Source organism: Lepus europaeus, chromosome 4 (genome assembly GCF_033115175.1).
Source record: "Lepus europaeus isolate LE1 chromosome 4, mLepTim1.pri, whole genome shotgun sequence".
NCBI lineage: Eukaryota > Metazoa > Chordata > Mammalia > Lagomorpha > Leporidae > Lepus > Lepus europaeus.
The window spans coordinates 40,148,645-40,160,900 of record NC_084830.1 but is presented as its reverse complement, the minus strand read 5'-3'; the positions used below and the strand labels follow the sequence as shown (position 1 = coordinate 40,160,900).

General features: G+C 44.7%; 1 protein-coding gene across 2 annotated transcripts in view; it reads left to right on the top strand.

Moving 5' to 3' along the window:
- The window catches only part of ATP6V1C1 (ATPase H+ transporting V1 subunit C1), a 64,649-nt gene that overhangs the window by 44,933 nt on the left and 7,460 nt on the right, over positions 1-12,256 (top strand). For both annotated transcript variants that reach the window (XM_062188152.1, XM_062188153.1), the window contains exons 7-10: positions 372-470; positions 3,157-3,225; positions 10,263-10,355; positions 10,438-10,531. In XM_062188152.1, the coding sequence (XP_062044136.1) occupies positions 372-470; positions 3,157-3,225; positions 10,263-10,355; positions 10,438-10,531 (355 nt within the window). The remainder of the gene's footprint in view (positions 1-371; positions 471-3,156; positions 3,226-10,262; positions 10,356-10,437; positions 10,532-12,256) is intronic.

Here is a 12,256-nt window from a genome sequence, read left to right as displayed (position 1 = left end):
AACCAAAATTGCCTGGTATCAGAGAGAGGAGGGGAAACCAAAGATTGTGCTTAAATGACATTTTATAATCATGACGAAATAGACTTTAATTGTTACCTGTTGCATAGCACTTTCCTGGTCAATATATATGTAATCGAGAGAAGAGCTGAGTAGTAATAATTAAAGCAAACCCAAAGGTAGACATTAAAGGCAAATTTCGATTCATGTTGACATTTCTTTGATTGCAGGGGTGAGATATAAATGTTGACTTTTAAAGTAAAATGTTAACCAAGGTTAATCCCTCTCTGGAGATGTGTATGTGGTATGTGTTTTTCTGCTTGTGTTGCACAAGCATCTGGTTATCAGCCTAATGACTTATTTCTTATCCTTAGAGGGAGCCTGCTAACTAGGAGTCTGGCGGAAATTGTGAAGAAGGATGACTTTGTTCTTGATTCCGAGTATCTCGTCACATTGCTGGTGGTGGTTCCCAAGTGCGTCTGTTGCAAAAAGTTTGACTTGTTAAACTATAAATGTAGTATCGAATATTGCCATTTGAAGATATTCATGAAACCCAAGTATAAAAGGAATATAACCATGTCATTCATTCTGTCAACCAACATTTACTCGTGAGGCAAATTAAAATTCAGTTCTTTATCTGGTAATGAGATATCAATTATAAATTAAGATTCCAAATCAAATTTAGCAATTTTGTAGGTTTGGCTCATTAAGAAATTAAGTAATTCTAAAGTGTTGGGCTTTTTAAAATACAGATTTAAAAGTTTTCTAAATAGGGAGGTCTTTAGGCTTGCATTTCTGAAAAATCTTTGACAGATTATGATACATTAAGCCCTTTAAGAAACAAAAAATGGATTAGACTAGGGGCTAACAATTTTTTTTCTGGAAATAGCCACATTGTATTTTAGTTTTTGTAAGCTGTATGATCTCTGTTGCAACTACTCAACTCTACCATGAACCTGAAGCAGTCATAGATAAAAAGTAAACAAATGAGTGTGGCTGAATTTTAATAAAATATTATGTACAAAAATAGGCTATGGGCACAGTTTGCTGACCCCTGGATTAGATAGCTCCTGTAAATTTCCTTTAGATTAGGCCTTTTGTGGTAATTAACATTTGGCCATAGTTAATCCTGATAAAATGAAACCTTAAAACATGTATAGGCAGATTAGTGGAAAAACAGAAATGAAAGATAAGTTTATGTGGGCGCAAAAAATTGGCAATTCGTGCATAATTTTTTCCCTTTTTTAAAGATTTATTTATTTATTCGAGAGGCAGAGATGGTGAGAGAAAGAGGGAGAGACAGGGAGAGATCTTCCATCCACTGGTTTACTCCCCAAATGGTCACAATGACCAGGACTGGGCCAGGCCAAAGCTCCTAGAGTTTCCCATGTGGATACAGGAGCCCAAGTACCTGGGCCATCTTCCACTGCCTTCCCAGTACATTAGCAGGTAGCTGGATCAGAAATGGAGCCGGCTGGGTCTTGAACTGGTGCCCATGGGGGATACTGGCATCACAAGTGGAGGCTTAACCTACTACACCACAAGACCAGTCCCCTAGTAAATTATTCTTTATCCTGGCCTACAAACAACTAGTTCCTTGTTTTCCCTATTATTTATTTGAGAGAGTGCTTCCATCTACTGGTTCATTCTCAAAGTGCCCACAATAGCTGAGATTTGGTCAGGTGAGAGCCAGGAAGTCAATCCGGACCCCCTGCCTGGGTAGCAGGAATTCAACTATTTCTTTCTTTCTTTTTTTCTTTTTTCTTTTTTTTTAGATTTATTTATTGGGGCCAGTGTTGTGGCATAGTGGGTAAGTCTGCCGTCTGCAGTGTCAGTATCCCATATGTGTTCTGGTTCGAGACCCAGCTGCTCCATTTCCGATCCAGCTCTCTGTTATGGCCTGGGAGAACAATGGAAGGTGGCCTAACTCCTTGGGCCCCTGCACCTATGTGGGAAACCCGTAAGAAGCTCCTGGCTTCTGGCTTCGGATCAGCTCAGCTCCAGCTGTTGCAACCATCTGGGGAGCATCTAACATAGCATAGAACTGGATTGGAAATGGAGCAGCTGGGTCTTGAACCAGAGCCCATATGGGATACCAGCGCTGCAGATGGTGGCTTTACCCACTATGCTACAGTGCCGGCCCAGGAACCCAACTACTTTAGTTATCACTGTTGTCTCCCAGGCTGCATTAGCAAGAAGCTGGGTTTAGGAGCTGGAGCTGAGAATCAAACCTAGGCGCTCTGATATGGGCATCCTAACTGATAGTTTAACCAGTGGACCAAATGCTCCAACCTGTAATTCTTCATTTTAAATTTCTAGTGGTTAAGGTGCTACTTGGATACTTGCATCTCTTTTGTAGTGACTAGGTTTGAGGCCTGGCTGGCAATCCAGATTCTAGCTTCTTGCTAATGCGACTTCGGTAACAGTGATGGTTCAAGCGGTTGATCTCTGACATGCATATGGGAGGCCCAGATTGAGCTCCTGGCTTCTGGTTGGCCCAGTCCCCCTTGTTGCAGGCATTTGAAGAGTGAACTAGTAGATGGGATAGGGATATATATACTTTGTCTTTATGAGTACAGGAGTGATGTCCTTCAAAATAAAATGAATAAATCAATCTCAACCATTGTCTCTCCCCACGTCCCTTCTAACCAGTGGCCTCTAGAGAAGGTTATTGCAGTGTTCTGTGGCACATAGTTTACTGTTACTTCATTTACTCATTACCTGCTCCCACTCTGTGCCTTCTGGAAATACAGTTTTATTTAACCCTTCATAATGGGCACTGAATAGAAGTGATAGTGATTTCAGGGATGCTTTAAAAAAAAATAACAACATACCAGCCACACACTTGGAAAAGAATTGAGTCCGTACTGTGCTGTACTTCCTTTCCAAACTTAGTCTAGGATGTGCCTCTTTAGCAATAGTTACAGGACATAACCAGCTGGTGATCTGTATTGCTGCTTCACTCATTGTATTTGAAACTCAGTCTCAGTGGGTTTCTTGTTTTGTTTTGTTTTTTTTTTTTTTTTTTGGCATGGATTTGAGGAGTACTCATAGTAGCCAATTTTCTGTCTTTCTCATATTTTTTTTTTCCTTTTCCTGGGTATGGCAGGACAAGGACTTGTTTTTTCTTTTCTAATGCTTACTGTACCTTTTCTGCAGGTTAAACCATAATGACTGGATTAAGCAGTATGAAACACTAGCTGAAATGGTAGTTCCAAGGTCTAGCAAGTAAGTAGTGGTCTTTGTATAACCATTTATTTCCTAGAACTCCTTCATAGTTTGGATGTTGGATTAGGAAGTATCTTTTGCAGTGTTAGAACCATTATTTTCACCTTTTAAGTGAGTTTTATTAGCTCTCATCATCATCATTTTAGACCTGGAAGCGATTTGGCCCAGTCTGGCCCATTTCCATTTATAGACATAGAAGTTGAGGCCAGCAGGCTGAAGGAGTTTGCCCCAAGTCCCACACCTCACAGTGGCAGGGCTAGAACTAGAACCCACATGTCTGGTGTGGTACCTTCTCTACTGCATTATGCTGCCTTCTGACAGTTCTTCATTTACCACTTACTGCATGCCCTGTGTGTGCCTATGACGCCTCATTTACCACGTGAAGGAAGGAGGCCAGCGTGGCTGCTAGTATGCACTGTTGATCTCCAGATGTTCACTGTCACTTGGAGCATAGGTTTACCTAACCTATATGTTCTTTAATGAGCAAAACCACTTATTCAAAAACTTTTTTCATGGATTTAATATGCATTTGTCTAATTTTTTTTTGTAACAGTGTGAAACAGTTTGGGCAGGTTATCATAAGGATATCAAAATGCATAGGTGTCTAACTGTGTGATTGTCTAAGTGTCCAGTGACAGAGTTAGGGCTAGAACCCCAGGGCTCTATTCTCTTTGAACACTGTTCTGTGTCACTTTGAATATGATTCTGTGTCACGTATGCTGGCATTGCCACGTGAGATGACTTTTGTGAAGATATGGGATACAGTGTCCTGTTTGGCTCAAGGTGGTTCTGTATGTGTATGCCTCAAGACAAGGCAGCCCTGTGCAGGAAGGCACAGGGGAGAGGGAAGAGCTGGGATTAGTAAGGTCGGCCCACGAAGTAATTTCTTTCCCAGCTTCATTTGTCATACAGGAAGGTAGCTTAGTGTGGTGGGAAGAACCCTGGACCCAGGGATGTGAGTTCTGTTGCTGGTTCTGCTACTGACTTGCTGTGTGACCTGGGTAGGTCTTAACCTCTCTAGGCCTCATTTTCTTTGTATAGCACCTTCCCTGTGTGCGTTACAATGTTAATGTAAGGCTTGGTAGAGTATACAAAATACCAGATAATACAGTTTCACAAATGTTGGTCTTTGAAAAATGAACTGCAAATCTCTGCCCATCATGAAGATTTTTACCCACATTGGGGTACCTTCCTTTCTTCCCATGGTAAACCAAAGACTATTGCATCTTGATACTAGTTTTTCACTTCCTCTGTTCATCCTAATGGATAACATCTTCTTACCTGTGGTACGGCACTGGAGGTTTCGCTTTGCATCTGGCAGGCAAGTGAAAGATGAGAGTGAGGACCCGGGGACCAGCGCTGTGGTGCAATGGGTTAATGCCCTGGCCTGAAGCACTGGCATCCCATGTGGGCACTAGTTCTAGTCTCAGCTGTTCCTCTTCTGATCCAGCTCTCTGCTGTGGACTGGGAAAGCAGTAGAAGATGGCCCAAGTCCTTGGGCCCCTGCACCCATGTGGGAGACCTGGAAGAAGCTCCTGGCTCCTGGCTTCAGATCGGTGCAGCTCCGGCAGTTGCAGCCAACTGGGGAGTGAACCAGTGGATGGAAGACCTCTCTCTCTGTCTCTACCTCTCTCTGTTAACTCTGTCTTTCAAATAAATAAAATAAATCTTTAAAAAAAGAGAGAGAGAATGATGACCCCCTTTACACAGTGTTCCCCAAAGGTGGACACAGCTTATGTCAGATTGCCAGGCTGGTTCAGTGGGCCCAAATTTACTGTCTCAGTTCCCAGCCCTACCTCACTCCATGAAAACATCTGTTTACCTATTCCTAAGCTCAGAGTACATTTGAAATCACTGACTCAAACCCAATCTGTTTAAATTGAGTCAAAGAAACCATAGTACCAGCTTAGCCAGCACCATACAGAGATGTGTAGTTCATGTAGGCAAAATGGGCTTCGATGAATTAGTCTGCAACTGTCCGCTATTAAGAAAAGAAGTCTGTGACTAGATGCTGGATATTTTTGCTTATCACAGCTGCATTTTTGAGCAGTTGCTGTGTGCTAGTCATTGTGCTTTATACAGATTAAGTCAGTTGACTATAGGTGGTATCACTTGTTCATTTTCAGCATAGTACTTGAGTGATTTGCTCCTGGCAGTGGTGCAGATGAAAAGTGGAATTTCGAGGTAGAAGAATAGTTGGACAAATACCATCCTGAAACCTAAGAGAAATTATTTCATTTTTGAAATATATAAAACCTGTTAGTAAAATAGCCCATGTATGTCTTTAAAGATTGGACAGTTTGAAATATTGCCATTATTAATGTGTGGCCAAATGCAGAGATGTATATAAATGTCATGTCAAGGTTGTGGCCAAGGGGTTGGAGAGTGGGTTTCTGTTCTGCTTCTTTGTGTTGGAATACTGCTCAGAGATGCTTTCTTGCTTATACTTTCAGAATTACCAGTTTGCCTTTAAAAACTTTTTTTTTTTTTTTACTGTCTACTTTTGCTTGATAAAATAGTCTGGGTCAATTTACTGGTTAACATTTGCCTTTTCTCTGGTGTTGGAAAAGTACCACCAACTCATAGTGGTTCAGCAGCCTAGAGTTCCAGAAGAAGCTGAAGAGTCCAGCTAGGAGGTGGTTTTGGCCCTGTTTCTCTTGCAGAGCCTGGACTCCTGCTCATACGTAAGCCTACTTCACCAGTGCCTCCAGCTCTGCAGATCACATCCCAAGTTAATACAGAGTGCAGTCTCCTGGCTTCTGTACCCCAGCTGCTTGATGAGCTAGCAAGACTCTAGGAGCCTTGATTACTGGCCATTTCAGACTTAGGCTCTTTTCTCCCATGGGGACAGTGTGTCCTGTCAGTGCTGTTTCAACCACATCCGTGACTCTCACCTCCACCTAGTTTTAGGACTCCAAAAATTCCACCTGTAGCCTGTCTTATCCACGTAGCTTCATGCTCACCCACCCCAGGTTCCTACTAGACCTCTTCATGGGATGTTCCCCAGGTAACCAACATGATCACCCCAATCTCAGCCTCAGACAGTTCATTTGCATTGCAGTGTATGGCAGCAGCATCTGCCTAGCTAGCCAAACCAAACGCACTGTAGTCAGTCATTTTGGGCTCTTCTTCCTCATTTTCCTCCCTCCCCCTCTTCAACCTTCCATAGTATGTGGCCGCAGCATATGAAACTGCTGATTTGTAGGTCAAAAATCCACAGTTTCCTATGGTTCAGTTTATTTTAATTATCCCAGCCCCCAAACCCACTGATGCTGCTACAGTTTGAACTCCTTCATCCCTTGCTGAAACCATTGTAATCTCATGCAGCTGCCTCCTTTCCTCTAGTATTTCCCCCTCATCGGTCCTTCACTGTCATTCTTGACCTTTGTGACATACAAGTCTGTTACTGCCCTGTTGAAAACTCTGCTGTTCCTCCACACTTCTGCTGCCTCCCCTGAACTCTCACACACACACACACACACACACACAGAGCACACGTGCGCCCTACATTGCACCCTTGACCCTCGTAAGCTAGATGTATTTCTGACATTTCCCCATCTCACCATGCTGTCCCATACCTGTGTTCATTTGCATATGGCTTTCTTTCTGGAATGTTCTTTCTTTTGCCTGTCTTCCAGATTTCTCCTTGGCATCATCTCTTTTGTGAAACTCTTGATTGATGACAGAGAATTTTTCATTCCCCACTATATTATACTCACCTCCTGTTACAGCACTGCAGCTGGGCTGTACTTGCCTGTTTATGTGTTTCCTTTGTTAGATTCTTATCTTGAGATCAGGACACAGTATCTCCTTAGTTTTTATCCCTAGTATCTAGCAAGCGTTTGGCACATTGCAGAGGCTCAGTACCTGTTAAATGACTAAAAGTCCATTATACTAAGGACACATAGCTTATTTTTTCTATTTAAAAAAATTTTTTTTTGACGGGCAGAGTGGACAGTGAGAGAGAGAGACAGAGAGAAAAGTCTTTTATCCATTGGTTCACCCCCCAGTGGCCGCTGCTGCTGGTGTACCGCGGCTGGCTCACCTCGCTGATCCGAAGCCAGGAGCCAGGTGCTTCCTCCTGGTCTCCCATGCGGGTGCAGGGCCCAAGCACTTGGGCCATCCTCCACTGCACTCCCAGGCCACAGCAGAGAGCTGGACTGGAAGAGGGGCAACCAGGACAGAATCCGGCGCCCTGACCAGGACTAGAACCCGGGGTGCCGGCGCCACAGGTGGAGGATTAGCCTATTGAGCTGCGGCGCTGACCAGCTTATTTTTTATAAGCCATTAGGAAGTATTTTTCCTGGGGAGAAAGAACAAATGCGACTGGCTTTTATTTTTTTTTTCTTATTAAGGAAGGTGGGATTTGGTCATAATATAAGACTGAGTTTTGATCTTCTTTCACATCAGGGTTGTGAGGAAACCACATGATTTTTCTGTGTCCCAGGTCTCTACCTGACAGTTAGGAACCTGCGTGATCAATTTTCTGCCCATTGCCATACAGCAAATGCTTTTGAAAGGGTCTTCAAAAGAGCATAGTGTATACATTTAAAAGATCAACGTGGTGGTGGTGGAATATAATGGCTCTTGAAAAGCCTGGGAATCTACATTTGGATTTGTTTTGATCTTAACCAGTGCACACATCACTCAATTTTTTTTTTTTTGTAAGATTTATTATTTGAAAGGCAGAGCTCCAGATAGAGAGGGGGAGAGAGAGGTTCACTCCCCAAATGGCCACAACAGCCGGGGCTGGGCCATGCTGAAGCCAGGAGCCTGGAGCTTCCTGCAGGTCTCCCACATGGGTGCAGGGGCCCAAGCACTTGGGCTGTCCTCTGCTGCTTTCCCAGGTGCGCCAGCAGGGAGCTGGTTCAGAAGCGGAGCAGTCAGGACTCGAACTGGTGCCCATATAGTATGCAGGCAGTAGCTTTACTGCTATGCCATAATGCCAGCCCTGTGCTCAGTCAATCTTGGCAAGAGATCATTAAAAGTTTTCATTATGAAGCCCTGTCCACCTGGTTGCTGCCTTGCTTTGGATCTAGTAAGCACAAGGAACAGGAGCCCCAGTGCTGAGAAGGCACGATTTAGAAGGAGGCTTAAACAGTCCGAATCCAGAGTCGCCAAGTGTCTCTGCGTGTTGGGGTTGCTGGTGCTCAGGATGCCTGAAGGCAGCTGCTGGCAGAACTGTGGTGGGGTCCTCACTGCTGGGCAGGAGTAGTGGGTCAGGTCTCAGAGCAGCTGGGCAGGAGCAGTGGGTGAGTTCTCAGAGCTGTCCTGCCAGTTCATGTCACAGTGGCCTCTGGATTGCCTCAGCTGGCTATTAGTTCTTACGCTTCTGGGAAAAAACCAAACTTGCTTTTTTCTCTTTCTTTTTTTATTTAATAAAGTTATCTTTAAACTCCACAAGTGCTCCCTTAGTTTTGTAAAGCTTAATTTCTCTGAGGTCAGAAGTACCACGTTAAGAAACAGGACCAGAGGGGCACAAGGAGACCGTGGGAGATGACTGGTGTGATTCTGACCTTGACTGTTGCGGTCTCCCGGGTGTTTGTGCATGTCTGGACCTCACGTTGTGTACGTTACATGTGTGTGGTTGTCTGTGTATCAGTGACACGTAATAAAGCTGTTGTAGGAAAACACAAAGCCAACATTAGAAACCCCTATCACAGGAAGAGAAAAAGGAGCAGAGACACCCACCCTGAGGCCGTCCCTGCGGGCAGCTGAGCATGTAGCCTCACAGGACTCGCCTGTTGGAGTTACAGGGTCGTTTAAAGAGTTCATGGAAGGTGGGAGCCATGGATGAGTTTGTTTTGGGGTGGAAGTATTGAACTCCATGCAGTGTCTTCATAATATGCAGTCCTCATGAGCTTTTTTGAAGACCACTTACATGCATGGATTTCAGTTTTTTTGGTGCCAAAATAAACTTTGAACTGCATTTTCCACGAACTCTTTGAAGTACCCTCATGTGTCTGTACAGAGCTATGGGTAATTTTTGAAAGCCAGATCAGCGCCCTGCTATGCATAAGCTTTATAGTTTGTCTTTCCAAGCAGGACCTTTTCTCCAAGGCACTGCAGATGTCGCATATGATGACTAAGATCTCCAGGCAGTTGTGTCTAGAAAGATCTTTCTGGCGTGGCCCGGAGCTGTGTCGGAATAGAAATTCCCACCTTACTAGAAATTTTTTTTTAAGATTTATTTTTATTATTTATTTGAAAGAGTTATAGAGAGAGGTGGAGACACAGAGAGAGATCTTCCATCCGCTGGTTCACTCCCCAGATGGCCGCAACGGTTGGAGCTGCGCCGATCCGAAGCCAGGGCCCAGGAGATTCTTTTGGGTCTCCCATGTGGTTGAAGGGTTCCAGGAACCTGGGCCATCTTCTACTGCTTTCCCAGGCCATAGCAGAGAGCTGGATTGGAAGAGGAGCAGCCGTGATTAGAACTGGCGCCCATATGGGGTGCTGGCACTGCAGGCCAGAGCGTTAACCCACTGCCCCACAGCACCGGACCCTAGAATTTTCTGAAGCCTAAAATGGATCCCTGAGATGTATACAAATGCATCTATCAGAGGCTTCTATGAGCAGCTGTGTTTATGAATGATGGAGGAATAGGAAAGATCTAGGAAGGAGAAGCCAGGCCTCAGTAGGGCCTGTGGGACTGGAGAGAGGAAGAGAGAATAGAATAGACCAGGCTTTAGGATCAAAGATAGTGCTTGGCAAGGAGACACCGGAAACAGATGAGCCTGGCACTGAGGTAGATAGAAAAGCGTCATTCTTGGAGTTGGACTCTACTTTTGAGTGAATGTTTTGTTGTTAGTAAGAAGTACGTGCACGAGAGGGCAGTAAGGCATCGCACACAAAACCCCCCCACCGCTTGTTGTGGGTCTTCAGCGTGTGAGGTGGTGCAGATGAGCTGCCTGGGCCAGTGCGGACGGGGTGCTTCTGCCCTCCTGACTCCTCTTGCTCCCTGTTGCCGGGTTCTCCCTGTGGTACGCAAGGGAGGAGTCAGTGCGGAGCTTCACGTGGCCGTTTTCTTTCCTCCACAGCGTTCTGTCGGAGGACCAGGACAGCTACCTGTGTAACGTCACCTTGTTCAGGAAGGCGGTTGACGACTTCAGGCACAAAGCCAGAGAAAACAAGTAAGGCCGCTGGTGTTATTTAGTGTGTCAGGTCAGCTACCTGTGGTGTGCTCAATTTTGTGTTTTTTTCCCCCAAATTTAGATTCATTGTTCGAGACTTCCAGTATAACGAAGAGGAGATGAAAGCAGATAAAGAAGAAATGAACCGGCTTTCTACTGACAAGAAAAAGCAATTTGTATGTGTTCTTTTTTTTGTTTGTTTTTTAAAGATTTATTTCCTTGTTTTGAAAGAATTACAGAGAGAAAGAGCCAGAAACAGAGCGAGAGGTCTTCCCATCCTCAGGTTCACTCCCCAAAGGACCATAAGGGCCCTTGCTAAGCCAGGCTGAAGCCAGGAGCTTCATCCGGGTCTCCCATGTGGGTGGCAGAAGCCCAAGGACTTGGGCCATCTTTTGTTGTTTTCTCAGGACATTAGCAGGGAGCTGGAGCAGAAGTGGAGCGGCTGGGACTTTAACTGGTGCCCATGTGGGATGCTGGCATCATAGGCAGAGGCTTAACCTGCTACTTTACTTTACTTACATACAGGCCAGCCCCTGTATGTGTTCTTAATATTAAGATTTATCAGTGTTAAGCAGAAGGAAAAGTAATATTTATTTTCTTTGATTTTTTTTTCAAAGATTTATTTATTTATTTATTTGAAAGAGTTACACAGAGAGAGGATAGGCAGAGAGAGAGAGAGAGAGGTCTTCCCTCTGATGGTTCACTCCCCAATTGGCCGCAATGGCTGGAGCTGTGCTGATCTGAAGCCAGGAGCCAAGTGCTTCTTCCCGGTCTCCCACGTGGGTTTACTACTGCTTTCCCGGGCCATAGCAGAGAGCTGGACAGGAAGTAGAGCAGCTGTGTCTCGAACCAGTGCCCACTTGGGATGCCGGCACTTCAGGCCAGGGTGTTAACCCACTGCGCCACAGTGCCAGCCCCTTTATTTGATTTAAAAGAAAACTAAACTCTGAAGTTGGTTTTAAGAGATCTTGGTTCTTTTTTTCTATTGAATGATCAGAATGAATTTTCTCTAAACAGGCTTAGATCTATGAATAGTTAACATACATACCTAAAAATTAATTAACTCTACTTCAGTCCATACCAGAAATTAATTCTTTTAAAAATATTTATTTATTTGAAAGTCAGAGTTACACATAGAGCCAGAGAGAGAGAGAGGGAGAGAGAGAGGTCTTCAACAGCTGGTTCACTCCCCAAATGGCCACAATGGCCAGAGCTGCGCTGATCTGAAGCCAGGAGCCAGGAGCTTCCTCTGGGTCTCCCACATGGTGCAGGGGCCCAAGGACTTGGGCCATCTTGTACTGCTTTCCCAGGCCATAGCAGAGAGCTGTATCGGAATAGGTGCAGCAGGGACTCGATCGGGCACCCCTATGGGATGCCGGCCCTGCAGGCAACAGCTTTACCTGCTACGCCACAATGCCGACCCTGGAAATAAATTTTAAATTCAGTGTTTCACTTACTGTCTGTGCAGTGAAGTGAGATCCATCACACTTAGAGTTCTCTTTTCAGTCAGAATTTTCAGCGTTTTGAGGGGAAGTTTTCAACACCTCAGTCTTCATTGAAGCAGTTGCTATTGAAGAATTGTTGTGTTTGGGCATGGGGGGTACTGGGGAGGGAGTTGAAAATGATGGTGGTGGCAGCACTCCTGCCACACCAAGCCCAGGTTGTCAGGAAGCCAGAATGTGCACGGGGAAAGGGCAGCGTCATGCATGACGATGTGCGATGATGTGTCTCCTTTGTAATGTGAGAGGAGGTAAAGGCAAACTCCACTGGAAATTATTTTTTGAGTACTTATACCCATATCACCCTGACTGGGCGAAACCTGACCCTAATCAAGTACTATCCAATATAAACAGTTTGTTGGGGAAGACCCAAAACCCTTTACAGAACACTTTTTTTTTTTT